Source organism: Pseudorca crassidens, chromosome 2 (genome assembly GCF_039906515.1).
Source record: "Pseudorca crassidens isolate mPseCra1 chromosome 2, mPseCra1.hap1, whole genome shotgun sequence".
NCBI classification, from domain to species: domain Eukaryota; kingdom Metazoa; phylum Chordata; class Mammalia; order Artiodactyla; family Delphinidae; genus Pseudorca; species Pseudorca crassidens.
In genome coordinates this window covers 136,400,629-136,424,434 of record NC_090297.1, presented here as the reverse complement: position 1 = coordinate 136,424,434, position 23,806 = coordinate 136,400,629, and the positions used below count along the sequence as shown (strand labels likewise).

General features: G+C 50.1%; 1 protein-coding gene across 8 annotated transcripts in view; it reads right to left on the bottom strand.

Moving 5' to 3' along the window:
• CACNA1E (calcium voltage-gated channel subunit alpha1 E) overlaps positions 1 to 23,806 on the bottom strand; it is a 301,767-nt gene that overhangs the window by 55,479 nt on the left and 222,482 nt on the right. For 6 of the 8 annotated variants that reach the window (XM_067728834.1, XM_067728829.1, XM_067728833.1 and 3 more), the window contains 9 exons: positions 21,887 to 21,954; positions 20,308 to 20,405; positions 16,152 to 16,208; positions 14,329 to 14,982; positions 13,611 to 13,924; positions 11,408 to 11,567; positions 10,115 to 10,244; positions 9,347 to 9,406; positions 8,472 to 8,578 (listed from right to left, as the gene is read on the bottom strand). In XM_067728834.1, coding sequence (XP_067584935.1) covers positions 8,472 to 8,578; positions 9,347 to 9,406; positions 10,115 to 10,244; positions 11,408 to 11,567; positions 13,611 to 13,924; positions 14,329 to 14,982; positions 16,152 to 16,208; positions 20,308 to 20,405; positions 21,887 to 21,954 — 1,648 coding nt within the window. The remainder of the gene's footprint in view (positions 1 to 8,471; positions 8,579 to 9,346; positions 9,407 to 10,114; positions 10,245 to 11,407; positions 11,568 to 13,610; positions 13,925 to 14,328; positions 14,983 to 16,151; positions 16,209 to 20,307; positions 20,406 to 21,886; positions 21,955 to 23,806) is intronic. The other 2 variants (XM_067728830.1, XM_067728835.1) reach the window with 1 other exon arrangement.

Below are 23,806 nucleotides of genomic sequence, written 5' to 3'. Positions count from 1 at the left end.
AGAAGAGCTACTGAAAAGCTAGGATTTTGAGTGGCTGCAAAAAAACATGCTTGGGTTCTCAGTTTTGTTAACATACATTCAGTACGAACTTGAAAATTGTCATTTGAAATGAAAGGAATACTGGCTAACAAAGCCACAGGGTCAGGAAAAGCATCAACAACGTAGTCCCCATTAATTAAAATATAGCATAAATTTACACATGGGCTAGGCTAAACTACCTCTCCCAAATCCCTGCATACAAGAGTCATTTAAGCCATTATCCAAGTCAACAAGATTGCAAGGGAGACGTTTTACCAAACCAGGAGAACAGACTCTTCAAATACATCAACTGCAGCATATTGTTTAAGAAAAAATTCATGAGCTTTTTACAGATGATTTAAATATAATCATTTGATAACACTTAGCTACGCTTTGCTACTAACTGTATAAGCAGAATTTTTGTACACTGCCTGGTTAATTGGTGAAATTTTATCAGGTTTAAAATTGACTCTAGAAGTTTTAGCCACAGCAATCAGAGAAGAAAAAGAAATAAAAGGAATCCAGATCGGAAAAGAAGAAGTAAAGCTGTCACTGTTTGCAGATGACATGATATTACACATAGAAAATCCTAAAGATGCTACCAGAAAACTACTAGAGCTAATCAATGAATTTGGTAAAGTAGCAGGATACAAAATTAATGCACAGAAATCTGTGGCATTCCTATACACTAATGATGAAAAATCTGAAAGAAATTAAGGAAACACTCCCATTTACCACTGCAACAAAAAGAATAAAATACCTAGGAATAAACCTACCTAAGGAGACAAAAGACCTGTATGCAGAAAACTATAAGACACTGATGAAAGAAATTAAAGATGATACAACCAGATGGAGAGATATACCATGTTCTTGGATTGGAAGAATCAACATTGTGAAAATGACTATACTACCCAAAGCAATCTACAGATTCAATGCAATCCCTATCAAACTACCAATGGCATTTTTCACAGAACTAGAACAAAAAATTTCACAATTTGTATGGAAACACAAAAGACCCCGAATAGCCAAAGCAATCTTGAGAAAGAAAAATGGAGCTGGAGGAATCAGGCTCCCTGACTTCAGACTATACTACAATGCTACAGTAATCAAGACAGTATGGTACTGGCACAAAAACAGAAATATAGATCAATGGAACAGGATAGAAAGCCCAGAGATAAACCCACGCACATATGGTCACCTTATCTTTGATAAAGGAGGCAGGAATGTACAGTGGAGAAAAGACAGCCTCTTCAATAAGTGGTGCTGGGAAAACTGGACAGGTACATGTAAAAGAATGAAATTAGAACACTCCCTAACACCATACACAAAAATAAACTCAAAATGGATTAAAGACCTAAATGTAAGGCCAGAAATTATCAAACTCTTAGAGGAAAACATAGGCAGAACACTCTATGACATAAATCACAGCAAGATCCTTTTTGACCCACCTTCTAGAGAAATGGAAATAAAAACAAAAATAAACAAATGGGACCTAATGAAACTTCAAAGCTTTTGCACAGCAAAGGAAACCATAAACAAGACCAAAAGACAACCCTCAGAATAGGAGAAAATATTTGCAAATGAAGCAACTGACAAAGAATTAATCTCCAAAATTTACAAGCAGCTCAATACCAAGGAAACAAATAACCCAATCCAAAAATGGGCAGAAGACCTAAATAGACATTTCTCCAAAGAAGATATACAGACTGCCAACAAACACATGAAAGGATGCTCAACATCACTAATCATTAGAGAAATGCAAATCAAAACTACAATGAGGTATCATCTCACACCAGTCAGAATGGCCATCATCAAAAAATCTAGAAACAATAAATGCTGGAGAGGGTGTGGAGAAAAGGGAACCCTCTTGCACTGTTGGTGGGAATGTAAATTGATACAGCCACTATGGAGAACAGTATGGAGGTTCCTTAAAAAACTAAAAATAGAAGTACCATATGACTCAGCAAGCCCACTACTGGGCATAAAACCTGAGAAAACCATAATTCAAAAAGAGTCATGTGCCACAATGTTCATTGCAGCTCTATATACAATAGTCAGGACATGGAAGCAACCTAAGTGTCCATCGACAGATGAATGCATAAGGATGATGTGGCACATATATACAATGGAATATTACTCAGCCATAAAAAGAAACGAAATTGAGTTATTTGTAGTGAGGTGGATGGACCTAGAGACTGTCATACAGAGTGAAGCAAGTCAGAAAGAGAAAAATAAACACCATATGCTAACACATATATATGGAATCTAAAAAAAAAATGGTTCTGAAGAATGTAGGGGCAGGACAGGAATAAAGACACAGACCTACTAGAGAATGGACTTGAGGATATGGGGAGGGGGAAGGGTAAGCTGGGACAAAGCGAGAGAGAGGCATGGACTTATATACACTATCAAACGTAAAATAGATAGCTAGTGGGAAGCAGCCGCATAGCACAGGGAGATCAGCTCAGCGCTTTGTGACCACCCAGAGGAGTGGGATAGGGAGGGTGGGAGGGAGGGAGACGCAAGAGGGAAGAGATGTGGGAACATATGTATATGTCTAACTGATTCACTTTGTTATAAAGCAGAAACTAACACACCATTGTAAGGCAATTGTACTCCAATAAACATGTTAAAAAAAAAAAAAAACATGCACGCTGGGGCTTAAAGACAAGAACAGGTAGACTGGGAACTTCTGTCTTTCTTTCAGACACTTCCTTCGTGTGGCTGCCACTACGACCTCCCTTTTTCCCTCCCAAACCCTGTTTGCAAGGCAGCTAGGGTGTAAAATGCAGCAGTGGGAACCCCAAGAGTCCATGGACATTAATCATCTTCAGTGTCCCTGCTGGGGTCCAAAGTCAGATAAAGTCACTCTTGAGGTGACTCTTAAGGCTGGAGTCTCAAGCAATGACATCCTTCTATCTGCTCACAGCTGGAAATTTCTAATTCCAGCTCAGCTGGCATCCTAAATCCACAGTTAACGGGCTACCTGACGGCTACATTTAATTTTAATCCTTCATTCTCTTCCACAGAGCAGTGGAACTGGATGAACTGTCTGGCTCAGTGGTAAATGGGTCTTCTTTGAACGGAGTAGGACTTTGTCAACCCTTTTTCCCCCTACAAGATTAATGAGTAGTCAGAGCTTCCTGCGGGAGACACCCCTCTCACTTTTAAAAGAATGGGGGCTGTCAAGAAAGAAACCCCGAGGCAAAACTTGAGGTTTGAGGGGACTGCCTCAGACCCAGGCAGACAGCAAAGGACAGGAGAAAGGGTCAGGCAGGTGTAAGGTGAAGTATCAGTTCCATTATTACCAAGCTCCGCTGAGTGTGAGCACGTACCAGCATTTCAGTTCTAAGTAGTCACTCCTTTCTCATGTATGCACACTCCCACCTTCACCAACACAAAGCCTCAAATGCAAAACCAGAACCAGAGTACCATTTCCAAGTCTAAAATTGTCTGTGCTTCTGTATCTCGTTGAATGAATTCAGAACCGGCTCTGCTGCTGTGGCTGGTTCTGAATGCGTTCAAAAGACCTTATCCATCTTAGAGACTAGGGCAGACTGTCAAGTGTCAGGAAAGTGACATACTTCAATGAAAAGAAGGTACTAAAAGCTAACGTGGGAATTCCGGTTCCTTCTGGCATCAAGAGGCAATTGACTCATGTTTTTCTTTTCTGGCTAAGGACTGAATAATGAAAGGCCAAGTGCGGCTGTGATCCAGATCCCCTGCGTGCCAGGGAGCCCTGACCTTACCTCGTGCCCTGCTATGATGGAAAACGGTAACGGGAAGCTTTGGCGTCAGCTGCCTGAGAGCCTGCATGACTGACTGATGTACACAGCCGTGCTGGGGAGGAGGTGGGAGCTGAATTGCTAGTTATTTTTCTTTTCAACTGTTTGTGTTGAGAAGCTATCATAAGCTGTGAATTTACTATTTAGAATCCAACCCAGGACAGCTCACCTGGTGCTTGACTTGAGCTGGTCAAGTAACATGTTGTAGAGCAATAGGAATGAAGAGGAGGGAGGGGCCTGGGCTGGAGTGCAGGATCACACCCTTCCCATCCTCCCCTGCGGTCCCTACTGAGGTGCTGGCCTGGCCCCGCCCACCTGCCTGCCAGAAGCCCTTCACTAAACACGGAAGACGGGAAGCCTGAGGGCCGGACAGCATCGCCATCAATGGGCAGGATCCCATAACGTTTATGTACTCAACCTGCACAGTGGACACATGACCCCCCTACAAGGCAGCCGACTCTGGGGGGTGCCCCAAAGTGAGGGGGTGTGTCCAATGTGCAGATACCCAGAAATGCCAAGGCTGGAACCATCCCTGCTTTCCCACCCAGCAGACCGGGAAGCAGAAGTGATGGCAACAGGGTGTGAGAAAAGTGGGAAAAGCAGTTTCTGGTCTTTCAGTGGACAATAATTATCAAACAGCAGAATCCCTCTTTTTCAAATAGAAAAAGATATAAGAGAAAGGTTTCAAAGGCCCAGTCACTCACCAGACTTTTCTTGAAATCACAGAGAGGAAAAGGCACAGTCAGGATATTTATAGTTGGCAAACACTCCGTGTCCCCACGTGGCCCAGAAAGCAGGGTGTTGTGAGGGCAGTGGGATGAGGGAGAGCTGTAGCCAACCTCTGTCAAAACTTTGCCCCCTCTATACAGGTATTGGGCTTGTGGAGGGAGACCTGAGCGTTCTTATAAATGCTTTATAATGTAAAAGTGGACTCGGCAGAACAGGAAGGGTGCAATACAGGTATCTTTCCATTTACTTTCTTATCCCTTGCTATGCCCACACTCAGAAAATAAACCCCCTTCCCCTCCTCCTCAAAAGTCAATACAGTGCCCACATGGAATCCGTCGAGTTTACATTATAAAGAATCCCTTCACTTCACATATGCAGCTATAAAGAAGAGAGATCCCCTTCCAGCCAATACAAAACAACATACACGCTCCTAGAAAATATACATGATGGCAGGGGCAGACCGCTGCAGCAGAAGGGCTCAGCTTTCTCTGAGAATTCAGCTAGAGGCCATTTTCTCCCCTTGGTTGGGGTGTTGCTCCTGGGACTTTGGCTGGGTCCTCAGAAGGCTCTGGCCGCCAGCGGTGGAAGAGATACCAAGTCACTTCTGATTTCTGAGGAGCCACGGAAAGGTATTACCATGACAATCGCCATCAGTTCTGCTCAAATTGAGCAATAACGTTTGCAGAAGCCTCAGTAAAACAAGGTTCAATTTCAAGGAGAGAGAGAGAGATAGAGCAGGAGTAAGGTTATGTGAATGGTGGACATTCTTAGGGGCAAAAATATGGGATATGACAATCAAAGTTTTACCCACAGGGAGGGATGTCCTTGACAGGCCTACAGAAAAACTCACACGTGGTTCTCTTGGCCTGAGCCCCTGACCACAGCCCTGCAGGGGGACGTAGGCCTTATTCCGATGTCAACCCGTTTCAGGTCAGGCCCTTGCTTTGCTGTCAGGGGAAACCCTGGCTAACCCTACCAAAGTGATAGGAGAGCTGAATTCTCCGTGCCCTTAATGAGGAAAGGGGAGAACAGAGTTAGAAAGCATGAGCATACGAGCAAGAGAAAGCATTACCTGGACCTCAGCAAACGTGACGAAGGCCAGAGGAGGGGGGTGTGAGCCTGTCCCATAAGCAGGAGAAAGGGGAGAGGAAATGGGCATGGCAAGCTTAGAAGGATGCTAACAAAAGAGAGAGTGTGCGTGGAGAAGGATGAGCAAGTACCATTTACATTTTGGAGAGAAATGAATAAAAAGTTCAAGAAGTGAAATCACTAAAAGCAAGCAATGGGGCTTCCCTGGTGGCGCAGGGGTTGAGAGTCCGCCTGCCGACACAGGGGACGTGGGTTCGTGCCCCGGTCCGGGAAGATCCCACATGCCACGGAGCGGCTGGGCCCGTGAGCCATGGCCGCTGAGCCTGCGCGTCCGGAGCCTGTGCTCCGCAACGGGAGAGGCCACAGCAGTGAGAGGCCTGCGTACCGCAAAAAACAAACAAACAAAAAAGCAAGCAATGGATCATAACGCTCAATCCATCACAATACACGTGGACCCCAGAACCAGGGGGTTTCTGGGGTACCCTGCACTGTACCTGGTCTGAGGACCAACAGAGAGGCTTCGGCTCCGGGGCTGTTAAGGCTTCCCCTGCCACAAACACCAAAGCTACCACTGCCACGTTTCAAAGAGCACAAAGAAAGAACAAGACAGATGACAACCCTCCAGCCCGTCGTCACTGCTCTGGATCTGAGGAGACACAGCTGGACTGTGGACATGTGGCAGGCGTGCAGAGGCTTCCTTTAACACACACCTCCTTCCCACTGGCACCAACACAGGCCAGGTGTGTGTGCACAACAACCAAGTCTTGGAAACCAGCCTGTGTTCAACGTTTTGTGTACGTTATGTCTCAACACACATTTTACTCCATATTCGGACTTCATGACGTGATGGAGAATGGAAGCATAAGGAAGGGAATTCACGTTTACTGATCGCTCACACTCGGTAAGGGTCTGGGCTAAGCCCTTGACACACAGTATTTTGTCTCCATGTCAGAGATGAGAAACGGAGGTTAAGAGGGTTAATACTTTGCTATGTTGCTCTAGGCCATGAAACTGGTAAGTGGAGGAGCTGGGCCTTCCTGACTCCACAGCCCACCCCCTTCCTCCCACTCTGCCCTGTGACCCCAATGAACTCCGTTCTTTCCCAAGAGGACGTGGCTCCTTTCCTATATGCTCCTCTCTCCTTGTCCTTTATTTCTTCAAAGAGAGACAACGTATTTTACCGAGATCAAAGTAAGGGAGAAGAACAATATGGTGAACAATGTACACAAATGAGTTGGAAAAATGAAAAGGGAACTTGACTTTAAAAACTCAGGGGTAAGATTTATCTCTAACATGAAAAGGTGGACCTCCTTAGGAGGAAGGCAGACTTTGGTGCTTCTCCCCTTGAAGGAGGAGGAAGAGGAGCTGGGAGCCCCCTTATTAGAGCCAGAGTTGCCTTTATTTTTATCTTGCTATGAGAGTCCACACAGGGACCAGATGCTTGGAAAAATGTCATACTTTTGTGAAATCTCCTTGGGAACAACAGTTCAGAAACGTCTGATAGGAGGTTTCCTTGTGAGGGGCACAGGTGACTCCACGTGACTCTCACGGGGTAAATACACTGGTGCACATAAGGACAAAGGACACTGGAATTGTCCTGACTGCCAGCTCAGGGTCACAAGTCACATTCAGCCTGGTTCTCCTTTGGAGGGTCCCCCATAGCTGGGGCAGCAATGGACACAGTCTACTTCCAGGTTCTGGGAGGTCTCAAATTCTTAGCACAGCTGGGGACCTTTCATCTCTCCTCCCACTCCTGGCCACCTGAGGAACATTCCTTCTTAACTCTTACCCCATTTCTTTCTCTGCCAGATGGATAGGGATGGAAGCTGACAGTGTCTGGGGAGAAGGTGGGACAGATGATCCCTATTTGACCACTTGGGTCTGGGAAGGTCAAGCCTACGGAGGTGTTTTGCTCCTTCCCTTCTGTAGCTGTCATCCATGACAGAAGCTCCCAAATGCTTTCCTTGTGCCCCATCACACAGTGTAGCTCGTCTTGCCTAGAACACTTGGCTTCCTCTTGTACTCAGAAGGCTGGAGGGCATATTCTATTGTGCCATCCGGCAAAGGGTGAAGCTGCTCTGACAGTGGAACAAGGTACGGACAGAGCCCAGAAGCCTGTCATTCATCTTCTGGGGCCCTCTACCCACTAGCTTAGGGAAAACGCTCTGACAATATGTCTACTTCCTAGCTACACCCTGGAGGGCTAGGAAAGCCCTTCCCTGGATCAGTGTTCAGGAAAAAAAAAATCCCCTAACGTAATGAACATGGTTAGTCACCTGAATGGTTTAAGACTGTTTTCCTAAGTGTGTTACCAAGGAAAGTTGGGAAAGTCTTTCCTTCTGGAGTTCATCATATTAACACGCTTCTTATGTCCTTGGGATAGCTCTGGGGTACTTCTGCTTATAAGCAGAGAATCTCCCTACACCCAGGACTCTGTGATTCCCCAACTCTGCTCTACCCGCTGCATTTTTCTTTCAAGCTGATCCTTTGTTTGACAGAATCAAGAAATGAAAGGGTACCTCGGCTGCCCCTGGGTCCCGCGCCGAGCCCATGGGGGCACACAGGTGAGTGCCTGCCCAGGCCCACTCATCTCGAAGGGAGGAATGCCAAGGCCTTTGGCTTCTCCCTAGAGACTCGCTCTGCTCCTCCTTCACCAGTCCCACGACTCAGGGCGTGGGAGCTGAGGCTGTAAGGCCCTCAGGAGCCCTGTCGAGGGGTAACTGGGAAGCAGACTCCCAGGGCAGCGTTCATGGGCACCACTGAGTGAACTGGCCCTGGAGAAGCCCTCAAATCAGCCGTCTCAGAAAGGAAGGAGGGAAGGGAATTGAACGAGAAAAAAGAGTTACTTACGCCAGAGCAAAGGCCACCAATGCACCAACCACTACCACAAAGTCGAGGATGTTCCAAAGGTCTCGGAAGTAGGACCCGTCCTGCAGGATCAAGCCCTGGTCTATCATCTGCAGGAGGATGTGAACAGCCATCAATGAGCCCAGGAGGTGCCGGTCATACGTGCCCTGAGCTCTGGGCTCCCCATGGCAATGTCCCCACTGCCACTGCCTCTAGAAAGCAACCCACACGGGGACCCAAGAAGCAGGAGGACAGGTCCCACAGGCTCTGTCCACCTAACTGTGAGGCCCAAGGCCCTTCTCATAGCCACCAGGGTTCACTTAGACTCCCTGGCTCCTCGAAAGCCGCCACATCCCTCTTTACGTTAGTGGCTCAGAGCCCCAGGCATCGCCACATACGCACAGACGAGAAAAATCTCAGATGGGTGAGACTGGGAATAAGATGGTAATGTGGGGTGTTCTAGCGGCAGGGAAGAGAGTGGAGGGCAGTGAGTAAGGTTGGGACTAAATGAGGCCAGGAAGACATCTCTACCTAACCCCCTGCCTTGGCAGGTACCCAGGCTCAAACCAGGAAGCGTGTTGGGGAGGTGAGAACAGTCCCCACGCCTGGAGCACCTCTCCTGCCTGCCTGAGAGGGGGCCCGCCTTCTCCCCGGGCCATGCCCACAGGTCTGCACCAGTCTAAACAGATCCCCACAGTCACGTCCTGCCACGACAGACCTCACTGGGATCTGAGGCTGGAGGAGGGGTCAGCAGAGGCGCCGCTGAGATTCTGACATTGATCAGGAGGTGACAGTCCTGGGGAAGGGCACCAGACTAGAGAGGCAGACGGGTGGCCCATCCAAGCCCCAGAGCCCAGGTTTGCTCTAGAGGCTCTTACCTTTATAACCATCTCAAAGGTGAAGACGCCAGTGAAAACATAGTCAAAATACCTCAGCACCTGTGAGACACATAAGGTAGAGACCACCAGGCTACACACACCCCTCAACACAGGCTCTCCTGCACGCCCACCCCAAGCCCCGCTCACTTCTACCTTGGAACAGAAGCTCGGAGTTGTAACTGCTAATCAGACGCAGGGAAGAGAGGAGCCGTGGATACTGCTGGGGCCCCATGACCCGCTGGCCAGTCCTTGGCCCTTCCCTCCCCTGTGGTCAGAACTTAATGTCTTGGGTCCGAACTGCCCCCCAGGTCTCTCCCTCCCTGGGATCCTTGTCCGTTCCAATCCTCCCCACCCCCTTGACCCCTCCTGACATCCACCCTGGCCCTCTAGGAGGTGCCTCAGCTCCCTGGGAGGAGCTGCAGCGCCCTGATGTCACCCACATCACCCATGCCCCTAGGTCAGACCCCACATCCAACCCATGGGTGACTGCAGACCCCCTTTCAAGGCCATGGCTGGCTCTGGGTGTAAGGCCCACTGCTGAACGTAAAGGTAAGCAGTGTGGTTAGGGTTAGGGTTAGGGTTGCGGGTGGGGACTGGCCTGGAAGCGGTTCACGCTTTGCCCTGAGGACTGGGACCAGGCAATCTCTCAAGCCTCTCTCATTCTCCAGGAACCTTCCCTTAGCTCATCTCTAATGTTGGGATGGGAGGGGCTGCGATGGGCGGTACCAGGGTACTACGGGGGCTGGCAGTCAGCCCCCGCGCACCTACTTTGTTGCGCTCCGAGTTGGTCAGGACGGGGTCCTCGGCCGCCAGGGCGATGCTGCTGGCTGCGATCACCAGGAGGATGCACATCTCAAAGTAGCGCAGGTTCACGATGTAGTGGCAGGCCCTGCGGATCCTGTGTGCGGCGGATGAGCCCGCTGAGCCGGCCCCCCTTCCCTCCCATCCCCATCTTTCCTCCCCACCCCCATGCACACCAGCCTCTTCCAGACAGCCAGGCCCTGGCCAGAGGGGGAGAGCCATTTAATTTCTCAGGCACCACCCTTGATTGAAAGTGCTGGTGGGGGGAAGGTAATCAGATTGGTTAGAGGCTGCGGTACGCAAGCCAAGATACGTTATCTGCAGGCACATCTGAGCTGGGGGGAGCCGCGGCCAGCACCAGATGACACACGCGCGGGTGGCTACAAGGTACCTTCCACTAGGTCTCAGTGTCTACTCCCCAACTGTACAGAAACTGGGGCGCAGCAAGGAACTCCTAAGAACCAATAAATGTAAAAGCAGACCTTGATCCTAAGATTCCTGATGGAAGCAGCAACAGGCTTCCCTGAGCCTCAGGTATTCTGATTAAAGTGACTATTCTATAGACAGCATCCTGGCCTCGGTTGGCCTGACATCTCTTAGCCCCGGTTCCTTCCTTCCCAGGGCCGTGCCTGAATACTGCCCACACGGTCACTGAAAGCCTTCTCACCTTCCTAGACTCAGAAGCTGGTCTATGTGTACATTTTGCTCATTTCCAGGGTGGAAGGCAGCTTCTCTTTCAAAATTCCATCTTTCCTAAATCTAACCTTCCAGATTCTTCCTCGCCAACCCCATCTCATGCCCTGCCTCTGCTCTGAGGGGCACACCCACTTCAAAATTCACATGTAGGGCAGCCAACGGATGATCGAGTTATCCAAGCCTCCCTATTCTCAGCTCTGTCCACCTCGGGAATATTTGGGCACACATCCCAAGTAGATTTCCTTCCTTCTCACCACGCCCCACCCCCCCAACCTGCTGACCAAAGAGTAGGTGAAGGGTCCTTCCCTCATGACATTTCTCATTCTGTACTGTCTTAAATTACTCTTTAGACTATGGGCACAGAGTTCCAAGGCTGTTCATTAATTCCATGACTGGCCTCACCTAGTGAGCACCCTGGAGTCTTCAGATGTCTGGCCACATTCCACCAGGAAGGCTCAGGAGGAAGACTGGACCCCCATCCCTCCTTCTCATCACCCCGCCCTGGCTCAAACCTGGGCTGTTTACTCCAGCACCAAAGGGAGGTGGCAATGGAGGGTGTCTTACGGGTTGGTGGTGCTGAAGATGAACATTGAGCTGTGAGGCACCATGGCTTTGCCCGTCTCACGCTTCTCCTTCTTCTGCTGCTTCTTCTCCACTTCCTCCTCATCCTCTTTGATCTCTGCCTCTTTCAAGGGACTGGCTTCTCCATCAGTCTTGCTGCTGACTGCAAGAGGAACGTGTTGAAATCTTCAGAAACCTTGCTACGTGCAGAACGGTGCCCTTCATTTTCCACTGGGGATGGGATGGAGGGCACAGGAGAGGCAGCTAGGGATGTGCCTGGCAAGGTGCCTGAAAACATCGGGGTGTTTGCTAGATTATACTGAGTTAAGCCCTGCTCTCTTCCTAGCCTTACCCCTGCCCTGATTTCAGGTGGTATAGCCCTGTTTTTTGCCATATAAATGATAATCATGTTTCCCTGGGTAAAACAGAATGGTTGTTTCTGTTGCAAAGTTTACAAAGTTTATTTATATCTAAAATCTGAACTCTTTGTATATATTCACTTATGGCATTTTTCACATCAGTACACCTTGGACGGCATATATTATTATTCCCCTTCTACAGATGGGAAAACTGAAGTTCAGGGAATTCAAGGACCTATCCTAAGGTCATACAGCTGGTATGGGTTCCCAATTCAAAATTCTATCTCCTTTCAAAGAAATCACACTGCAGTGGAAGACTTTAAGAAGACATTACTCTGTTTGTGGCAGCCTTTCTGGCTGTGCTTTTTCCCGTCATGATTAATGTAGAAACAAGAATGCAATATTCACGCGAAGATGGGTCCATGACTTTATCCCAGGATTGAGAGGATGAAGAAGCAGAGACAGAGTGGGGCTGCTGGACCACTACTCTCTGTTTCCTTCTGCAAGTCCCAGAGTGGGGTGAGTGGCAGAGAGGATGAGGCTATCAGAGTGGGGCAAAGGAACCTCTCCCACATTCCCATTCACTGAATGCTTCTGCCCTGGAACCTTGTGTAAGTAGCAAACCTCTGAGGTCCTGACCCCTTCCAGGTCCTTCCAAAAGGTAAGTCATCCAAAGTGTCCAAAAACCCTCTGATGACACGCTCTTACCTACGACCAAGGACAGGGACTAGCCCCAGAAAGAGAACAGAGGGGGGTCAAACTTTCTTAATGTTGTGTCTCATAAAGGAGGGCCCCCAAAACTTCATTATTAGAACATAAAATTAAATAAGACAGAAAAAAAGGTTGTGAGCCTGAGATCCTGAGACATGCCCGCCCAAGTCAACCCCAGGGGCACCGGATATGCGAGATTTCACTTTTTAAGGTAGTACTGGCACTCTGAAGAACACTTTGAGACATTTTCTTCACTTTGAGAAGGCGACGAAACAGAGACAGAAGTGGGAGAGAGAAAAACAGGGAGAGAGGACTGTTCTGTGAAAAGAGAAAAATATGGGGAAAGAAAGAGAGGGAAAAAAGCAAGAGTGGAATCCTGTGGTCACGATTCAGTGATGATAATAAGGTGGATGGTGGGATTAATGCAGAGATGGGTGGGGTGTCAGGGCAGGGATGGGTGTGGGTTAAGTGCTTTTGGGTTGCTTCCGTTTAAGGTCTCACAGGTGAACAACCATTGCCTTTAGGAACTATAAGAGAAAGTGTGACTAAGAGCTCCTAGGAGAAAAAGAGTAGATAAGAGTAAGAGATTCATAAAATGTTAGCACAGGGAAAGATCTCAGAGGTCATCCGGTTCGATGCCCTCACTTCACAGATGATAAACTGAGGCCTCGAGAGACACAGGGTTTAGGAGGCTACACACCGAGCACAGCCAGTGCCGGCCCCAGCCCACCTGCCATCTTCTGTTCCAGCAACGGTCCCCAAACTGTCAAGTGGCAGAGCACCTGGGGGGTCCCAGAGAATGTCATCAGATATTCATACAATAAATCAAATAGCTGAATATAAAAATGGGTCAAAAATCACGTGTGATCTCTCTGAAGACTCTAGGATGGTCACAGGGGCCAAAGGCCTAAGGACATTTTATGGGCAAAACTTAAGATTGAGAAAATTCTAACTTATTTTTCTTGCAAACTGGGGAAAAAACTGCTGCTGTTTTTTTTTTACATGTTGAAGAGTGAGTTCATCCCTCTGGTGGGGTTTTCCACGCAGCTCTCCAGGGATGATTCCAGAGCCAAGACTCCCCCAGCCCCGGGCACGATGAGCAATGGGGGTGAAGGGGACAGGAACTGTGTTCTCACTGTGCACCACGGTCGAGTCCACCAAGGGGTCCACGTCAGGGATGGCGACGGTGACGCTGGTACTCTCGGGGGCAGCCCTGTCCGTGTTGGCCGTGGTGCAGGAGAGGTCGGGCTCACTCTGGCTGATGACCCGGCCCATGTCCAGCTGCACGTCCCCCAGCAGGGCTTGCTCACTGCTGCCCTCCGGCTCCTGTTCCGTCAGCGCTGCATCCTTCTCCGCTTGCAGCTCTGGTTGGGGCAGGGCGAGGGGTGTGTTGGCCTCGTCGAGGGCTCCTGCCAGCCCGGAGCGTCTGTGCACCATCAGACTATTGGTCCTGTGAAGAGAGAGGGGGACACAGGTGGTGCTCAGATCGAGAAGCTGTTCCGAAACGTCTGATACGCCTGGCGAGAAGCAGAAGTGCGGGGAGCCAAAGCAGCCCTGCTGGAGAGCACGTGGCATCCGGTGCCTCCCACCCCACCCAGCCAGGCAGTATCCACAGACAGTATCCACTGCCTTTACTCCTATCCATTCATCCACTACCCACTCCCAACAGGAGATGCCCTGGTGTTCAGGGGGGTGGACGCCACCGCTGTCATATTTACACACGCCTCGTAAAAGGCGCATTAGCATCACCTCCATTTTACTACAGGGGAAACCGAGGCTTGGAAGGGCTCACGCTGAAGAACCCCTAACTCCTGCACGCTACATGCCTCGGGCATGCTCCTGCGTCTCATTTACCTCCTTAAGTCCTGGGATCGCTCTTCCTCCTGGATTGTGGGCTCCTTGCCCCCGTGGCTGTCCCTGGGCTCGAGGTCCCTCTCCCCCTCACTGGGCACAGCTTCATCCAGACTCCGCTCCTGGCTGGCAGACCTGCTCCTGGAAGCGGAGGAGGACTCCTTGCCCTCCGTCCTGACGCGGCGGTGCCGGCTGCGCCGCTGGCTCTGCCTGTGCCTGGCCCGGTCCTCGAAGGCCACCACGGTCTCCCCGCCCCCGGCCTCCTGCTGGGTCGGGTCACAGTTCCCATGACAGGGCCTGGCCAGCCAGGGCGGCTCCCGTTTGCCCAGGGACACGGGGCTCCTCTGGTTGTCCAGGGCACTCGACAGGTCCCCTCCGTCCCCCTGGAGGGACCCCCCGCGGCTGACGCGCTCCTCCTCACACTTCTCCAGACCCAGGCCCAGGGCCGGCCCCTCGATGGGCCTGGGTCTCCGGTAGAGGCTGGGGTGGGCATTGAGTGGGTGGAGGGAGCTCAGGGGGTTGAGGGGGTTGAGGGGGTTCATGGGTGGGGCCTCCTCCTTGTTGAGGGCCTCCTGGCTGGGCATCTGCATGTGCCTTCTCAGCTGGCTGGTGCGCTGCTCCCACACCGACATGTGGTGTCGGCGCCTTCGCTCCCTCCTGGCAAAGGGGAGAGGGCGAGGGCTTGGTCAGAGCTGACGGCTAAGGGCCAGGGAGGGCGGCCACGGGGCAGAGGCCAGCCCTCGGTGGCCGTGGGATGGGGGGACACACAGTGCAGGGAGCGAACGGGAGAGCCCAGGACCTGCAGACAGGGTGCACAGAAAGACGCGAGGGGCCGAGGGGGTGGTGGGACCACTGTCCCCCGGTCCGTGGGGCTTCCCGCTCTAATCACTGCTCCGCAGGAGCTGAGAGGGGTGGGGTCAGCCCAGGATTGAGTCCCGGTCCCCAGGACAGTAGTACGAAGGCTTACCAGATGTCCGCTCCCCCAGCTCCCCTCTGCTTTCAGGGCAGCAGCCTGTACCTGCTCTGTGCCCACCAATGGCCCTTAGTTCAAGGTGAGAGGCCTTTCTTCCTCCTCCTCTCCCTCTCCTTTCCCTTTCTGAGGACAGCCTGGGAGAGCCAGGGCTGAGAAATACAATGGGCAGGTACTATCCAAGGGTGACGGATGACAGTGGCGAGCAGACCCGTGTTATAAAAGGTCTTGGCATCACTCTTGCAGTGATGCAGTGGGGTCTCTTCCACAACCACTAATAAAATCCACAGGACTCTATGTCCAGGGACCACCAGCAACTCATACTCAAAACAACCGCTGAACAGTCCAGCTCAGGGGCCTGGCTGAGCATTCACGTGGCAGCGGGAACACACAAACATGACACAGAGAGTGGGCTCCCACGGGGGGGGTGGGGTGGACGCCTATGCCCACACTCACACACGCCTGCGGGCGCACGCCTAGAGCCCGTGCAGGGGATGCTCACATGTGCCCACACGCATCCTCACTGGGGCCCACACGTGCTGTCCACAAGTGCCTGCGTGAAAGGCACCCCACCGGCACTAACGACCCACACCGACACATGCCCACTCACAGGCCACACGGAAGAGCAAACTGCACACGGGGTCACATACCTGAGACGCACACTGAGATAGGCACATGGTGAGAGGTGCGGAGGGGCAGATCCACAAACCATGTGCACGGAACGCCCACGCACACACCATGGCACACACTGACACGTGCACGCCCGATGCCACTCTGCCCACGGCAAGGACAAAGACACGGTGTCCCCGCACCCACACGTAACCACTCACAAACACGCAAACCGGTACACACATACAGGTGGCTGCTGCGTGGCTCCCACATCGACATGTGGTGTCTTCTCCTTCTGTCTCTTCTGGGGAAGAAAAATGGACAGGTTCAGTTTATCCTGACCTCTAGGACCCGCAAGCCCCATGGCCACCAGCCGATCTCCAGGGAGAGGTGCAGAATCCCCTACGTGTCTGCTGCCCTCTGTACACTCCCAACCTTCAGCTCTGCAAGGGAGTGACCTTGGTTCCTTGCTGTGTGCAAACACACGGATCTAGTATTGAAGCAAACATGCGGGCACACAAAGGGTCTATTGCTTCCCGGAGGTAACAGCTTCGGATACTCAGTCATCAAGCCCCACTGGCACTCACGCTTTCACCTAAATATCCTTCAGAGACCTATTTTGGAAACCCTGTAAACTTGGACAAAGAGTTGTATTTCCCCCTGGTCATTTCTAGGATATTCACAAGGGTGTGACGCCCCAGCTCATCACTCCAATCTCACACAACATGCAGGGAACAAATGCACTGCCATGCACACCATCGAGGCCACCAAGTAGCCCACGGCCAAAGGCGGGGCCACCACTCCGTGGGCTGCTGTCCACATACTTCAGGATGTAAGCAGTGCCCCCTGCATGTGTGCAATGCAGTGGCCCTGACCAGAGGCCTTCAATGTTCAGTCTATTCAGCTGGGTAAAGCACAGTATTAACCTTCCTGGCCTTGCACAGGGAAAAATCTCTTCTACAGATACACACGTGTTGTGTCCTTTCAAACACAAGGAAGGTCAGAATGGTAGGGTAGAGGCATCACCCACAAAGGCAAACAGGAAAAATGAAGCTGTCAGTGCTCAGGTGGAGGATTGCACGTCTGGGACACCTGTGGAATGAGCTTGCCCCAGTTCCTGGGCTGACAAACCCAGTCTGGCCCAATGGGCCCTGCCTGGACCTGGGAGGTTGGCAAATGCTGCTCCTTCCCCGATGAAACTGACACCCACCAGTGGAGAACACGCAGGCAAACTAGCACTGTTCAAACGCCGTGTCCACATCTGCAGAGAAGCGTGGTCCACGGTGGGCAAAGGGAGCAGAGGCAGCTGGTCTGAGCCTGAAGAGGCGCAATGCACATAAGCACCCTGGAATGGATGTGGGTATCACTGTGGAGACACCTGTGAGCTCCGCAAATGAACGCACCCCTCAGCATTGACAGCTGCAATGCACGCAGAGTGGCCATGCCAGGAAGCACGGGCAGCACAGAGAAAGAGAAGCACACGCTCTAGACGGGCAGCATGCACTCCCACCAGGAAAAGCACCTTCCACTGGCTATTTGCAAATTCTCAGATATTCAAATGCCAGCCCTCCAGGAGCACATGTGTAAGAGTGTAATTACATGGAAGAATTCTCTCTCTCTTACATGCTCACATGTGTGCATACCCACATATGCGCACACGCACACGCGCATACACACACACACGCGCCAGGCAAAAGAGAGAACCAACCTCTAATTTCCACACAAATCAGATACACACTTCAAACTTCACTTCTCCAGTCGCACATACAAAGATCCAGACTCATATCCCATCACAACCATTAATATGTCTTCATACCTAAAATCACAGAGAAGCATCTTTCCAACTCATGCATATATGACCTCACATACACCTTGCAAGGACCCTGTGGATCAGGAAGGGTGGTTGGTATTCTTCATTTCGAAGATGGGGAAACAGGGATTCTGAGATGCCAGGAGGTTCCCTCAGCGTGTGAGGGACCGAGCTACGACTAGCACTTGGGCCTTTTAATTTGTAACAATGTTCTTTCCGTGTTTCTCTATGGACACCACATTCGCACTTAGTTATACCGTAGTCCGGAAGTCAGGAGTCTGGGCTGTAAGCCCAGGCAGCGCACACACACCCTGACAACGTTCCACCTGTAGCACCCACCTCGCAGCACAAGCACTGCACCCAAAGCCTGGATCTCTGCTCATCTTGGATGGTCACAGCACCTCTCCCACCTCACTGTGGCCGGATACGCACACAGCTCAATGCCTACTGTCATGTGCCTACCAGCATCTCATTCATTCTTTCATTCCATAAATAGTGATTTTCTACTCTGGGCCAAGCATCCTTCCCCCGCGTATCTCTAACCCACTCCTCCTCCAGGCTTCCTCATCTCAGTAAATAGAACCACCTACTGCTAAGTGACAGCCAGCCCTACCCACCAGCATGTTTGGATACCTGTGTATATGTATTTTTAGCCCAGACTCATGAGTGCAGGGAAAGTGGAGTAGAAACTGCTCAAGGCCCAGAGAATGCTCTAGGGAGCAAGGAGTTGTTTCACCTTTCTTCATCAATCTTTAAAAAATTTGCCGGGGGTGGGGGGGGAGGGGAGTTTTTTTCTCATGCAGGGGAGGGAGGTCCCCACACATAACTCTGGAATGTTCCTACAAGGCGAGGCCGAGGACATTCATAGGCTTTCACACGAGCTCTGGGCAGAGAAGGGCTCCTCCCTGATCAGCTTCTAGTAATAGATGACAGGGTCTGGGGCCAGGATAGAGGTCCAGCTGCCAGGGCTCTCAGACCCTCCCCAGTGATACCCCAGGACCCCTCACTAAGTTCTCAGGACGGCCAAGAAGCCACAACAGGAATTCCGTGGTTCTGTGGTCACTTCTCAAGGCCCTTCTCCAAGGCCCTCCCCCAGCACCATACAGTGGTCAGTCGCCCCGCAGGGCCCATGGCCTGCCGGTTCCACCAGCAGCCACAGGGCCAGGCTGGATCCTCAAAGAGTCTACACTCGCCATTCTAATTTATCACCTCCCATTCTCTCCCTAATCCGCTCCAACTGGATTCTGTTCCCACTGGGCCACTGAAACGGCTCTCGGGAAGGTCGCTAACAGCGTTCATTTTGCCAAACCCAACGCTCCCTTTTCTGTTCTCATCTTACGTGATCTTTCAACGGTCCTGAGCTCCGCCGTCCACTCCCTCCGTCTGGAAGCGTGTTCTTCTCCACGTCTCCAAGACACCACGCCCCCTCGTTCTCTCTCCCACCTCCGGGCTGCTCCCCATCAGTCTCCTCGCGGGTTTTCCTCGAGGCCCGGAGTGCTCTGGCCTCTGTTCTCAGCTCCTCGCTTCTCCAGCCCACCTCTCCCTGAGTCAGCCCGCCCGGGCTGACAGCTAAAATGCCGTCCAAATGCAAATGCTCCCCCAAATCCTTATTTCTAACCCCGACTTCTAAACTCCAGACTCACGGGCCAACAGCCCGTTCAACACCTTCGCTTGCATGTCTTAGCATCTCAAATTTAACATGGCCAAAATGAACCCTGGATTTCCACTGTTCTCCAGGCTAGCAGTAAATACCACCATCATCTACCCAGCTGCTTAGGTTCAAACCTAAAAACCTGGGAGAAACGTTTGTTTCTTCTCTTTTTTTTTTTTCATCCCCAGCTCCATCACATTTATTCCATCAGCTCATCCTATTGGTTCTCCCTCCAAAATACAGACTGAATGGGATGACTTCTCATCTTCTCCATTGCTACCATGGTCTGTCTAAACCACCACCAGCTCTCACCTACTTTACTCTAAGAGCCAACCTCTGTCTTCCTGGCTCCAGTCTGGACCCCTACAGTCCATCTCCACAGAGCACAGGGACCTTTTAAAAGTGTAAATCCTAACCTATCCACCCTTCCCCTCTAGACCCTCCTATGGTTGTAACTAGAATAAAAGCTAAAGTCCTTCACCTGGGCCTTCAGAACCTCCCGGGCCATGTCTCCTTCTCTTCCCCCTTGCTCCCTTCATACCAGCCACACTGGGTCTTGCTGGGGATGTTCCACCTTCGTAACGTCACACGACCATCTTCGACACATTTAGGTCTCTGCTTAAATATCATCTCTTCAGAGAACCCCTCCCAGATCGCCCGAAGGTACTCCACCCAATTCCTGTTCCTCTGCCTTAGTACCCTGTTATATGTATTTGATAGCTATTCTCACTATCTAAAATTATTTCTGTGTATTTATCAGCTATCTGCTCACTGAAATAAAAGCTCTGTGAAAAAAAGAGAGCCTGTCTTGCTCACTGCTGTATTCACAGGACGTTTCCTGGCACGGAGCAGGCGCCCTGTGAGAGTTCACAGCTTTGGAATTGAGCAACTGGCTGTCAGCACAGGAGCCCAGGGGTCTGTGAAGTGGGGACAGCGACTCACTCGATGGAAGGCATGTTGGGTGCAGACATCGGGCTGACCTCCTTGGCCTTCTGCAGTGCGTGTTTCTGGTTGAAGGCCTCCTCTTCTTCCTGTTCATCCTAGACACAAAGCAGAGAGGGCTTTGTCTGGGATCCTCGTGAAGGACAGCAGCTCCCATGGCTCTCCCCAGAAGGCGTTCTGGAGACCAGGCGAAGCGAGACAAGCAGGGCAAGAGGTGAAACAAGGCAGAATGAGGTCAGGTTGGCTCACAGACCTCGGGTGGCCAGCAGCCAGCCCCCTTGAGACAGCAGCCTCCTGGCCAGCAATTCTGGCCTCCACCCTGCCCCACCTTCTCAGGACAGCCGTACAGTTCTACCCCAGTGCCAGTCCTCAGGGGAGCTGGCCGGGGTTGTGGAGGTCAGAGGCCAGAGCCGACACTTCTCAGATGCTCTGCAGTGTCTGGAAGTGATGGAGGGGGACCTTCCAGGCACAGCCCCCTGAAGTAAACACCACACTTCCCATCACGCCCTCTTCCCTGCACAGCTAAGTGACCCCACCCTGGGGCCCAGGCAGGGACCTTATCCCCTCACCCACATTCCTGCTCATAAATGTCCCTCTATGTGATGACGCCAAGGAAAGCCGGTTCAGGTAAAATGACTAGAGCTCCTAGGAATACACACATCTTCACAGCCTGCTCTGGTTTTCACACGCATCATTTTACTTGATCCTTGCAGTACTCCTGTGAGGTATGCAAGGCAGATATATCATTCCTTTTTTACAGATAAAGGAAGCAAGGCTAATGGAGACCAGGGGTCAAGCACAAGCTAAAAGAGCCAGTAAGTGGTAGATGCATGACTCACAGCCAGCTTTTCAGATACTGGAGCTGGTATTTTTCCCTGCCTGCAGAGAAGAAGACCCTCAAGGACGTAGGGAAGAGCAGTCACGGAAACATCACCAGGTTGCTATGGGCTCTGCCCCAAACCAAATGTGTATTACGTGGGGAGAAGTTTTCACTCATCTCCCTAGACCATCCCACTGCAATCAGTATTGCCTCCACCCCTGAAGAAATGACTCAGAGGAAAGAAAGGAACAGTTCTTTGAGCAATGTAGCAACTAGCTTCATTGAAACTTCCCTCAAGATGACCATGGCCACTGGAGTACCCCAGGAGACACAGTCTAGGAACAGAGATGCTCCTGGCCCCTCTCACCCCCAAACCAAGAAGTATGAAGGCACATGATTGAGGTCACACAGCCACAGGTCACAGGAGCAGAGGTGGGACTTAAATCCAGGACTTTGGTGTTTTCTTTCTTTTCCAGGGCGTAATTCTGCAAAGGATATCTTTGGGAGTTTGCAGTGACTAAGTGATTATCTTCTACGTCCCATGAGAGATCCAGTCTGCTCCAAGGCTCAGCAAACTCAGCGAGGGTGAAGCAGGCTCCTTTCATGGATGTGTGGCTCTCCAGCTGTCCACAAGCTCCCAGAAGGGGCCTTCCTGGCAGGCTTGAGCCAGGCAACGCAGACTTTTGGACACAGCCCCAAAGGCCAGCAGGCACCCAACGGCACTAGAGAACCATCGGATCCCCGGAGAACAATGCTTACCTTGGTCAGCTCCTGGGCATTGGCCAGATTGTCCACAGCGATGGCCAAGAACACATTCAGCAGTGTGTCTGGGGTGATGAGTTAAGGATGGGCAAGTAAGAAAAGCCAAAGGCCCCAGCAAGGCTGAGAGGGCATCCCCAGGCCTTTCCTGCCTGGGACACCAGCAGGAGCAGAAACCACCCCAAAGAGTCACTTAAGCAGGGGCTGTCGGGGGAGGGAGAGAGATGTTATGCAACTCTGTTTGATGGAGAAAATGTCTTCTCTCCTTCCACATGTCATCTCTTTGTACAGGACAAAGAAATACCTGAATCAAAGCTCCCAGAGGGCAAAGTGAGCTACTTTGTGACAAACTGGCCTTCCATTTCTGTGACTCACTGCCTAGCTTTCTTTTTATGGGTTTTTCATGTTCAGTTTATAGTCTGCTCTGGCCCCTAGAAGTTTTCAGGGCAGAAAACTTAAAGAAATATCACTGTTCTGTGAGGCTATGGAAAATGCAAAAATATAGCTGCAGCACATGGCTGTCCCTTTTCACTCTAGCAATCCCAATTCAACGCAAGTCCCACCCCCCAAAACTTCTAATGATCATGTAGAAGTTTGCAGTTTATAACGTAACATTCAAGCAAATTATCTCATTTACTATTCATAACCATCAAAGGAGAGAGATACTGCTTCTTCCTTTCAGATGTGGAAACTAGGCACTCAGAGAGATTAAGTGACTTTCCCAAGGCCACACAGCTGGTAAACAGAGTTGCTGGGATTAAAACCTAAATCTTTCTGGTCTAGAGCCCACGACCAGCCATGGATTTTGGAATTAAATGCACTTAGTTTCTAGTCTCCCTTCACAACTTACTAATTGTTTGACTTTGATTGAGTTATTTCCTCTAAGTCTTATAAGGTAAGGATTAGACGCAATAGTGCCTGGAAAGCATTTACTACAGGGTCTCATGAACAGCACAAGTACGATAAATGTTAGCTATGCTCAGTAGTATCAGCATTAATCATGATACTAATATTTTTGAGAACTTACTATGTGGAAGGCTCTGTTCTATATTAACATATAGAGCTGCCACATGATCCTGCAATCCCACTCCTGGGCATATATCTGGAGAAAACTAGAATTCGAAAAGATACATGCACCCCAATGTTCATTGCACACTATTTACAATAGTTAAGACATAGAAGCAACCTGAATGTCCATTGACACGTGAATGGATAAAGACGATGTGGGATATATATACAGTGGAATACTACTCAGCCATAAAGAAGAATGAAATATTGCCATTTGCAGCAACATGGATAGACCTAGAGATTATCATACCAAGTGAAGTAAGCCAGACAGAGAAAGACAAATATCATATGGTATCGTTTATATGTGGAATCTAAAAAACATGATACAAATGAACTTATATACAAAACAGAAATAGATCCACGGACATAGAAAACCAAGCTTATGGTTACCAAAGGGGAAAGGGGGAAGGAGGAATAAATTAAGAGTCTGGGATTAACATATACACAGTACTATATATAAAATAGATAACCAACAAGGACCTTCTGTATAGCACAGGGAACTATACTCGATATTTTGTAATAACCTATAAGGGAAAGAATCTGAAAAATATATATATATGTGTAACTGAATAACTTTGCTGTACACCTGAAACTAATACAACATTGTAAATCAACTATACTTAAATAAAAGTCTTTTTTAAAAAAGTAAAAAAAAAAACCATATAATTAATTCATTAGTATTATAATCTTGTCACTATTTCAGCCCATAGTGATCTCTGTCTTTTCTTATTTTCCCCAGCTCATTGTATCTCCAACCATTTACTATAACAGACTCATATGTTTTTATTTGTGATGCTAATCTGATAACTTGGATATTATGATATCTGATCATTTGGATGATACTTGCTTATA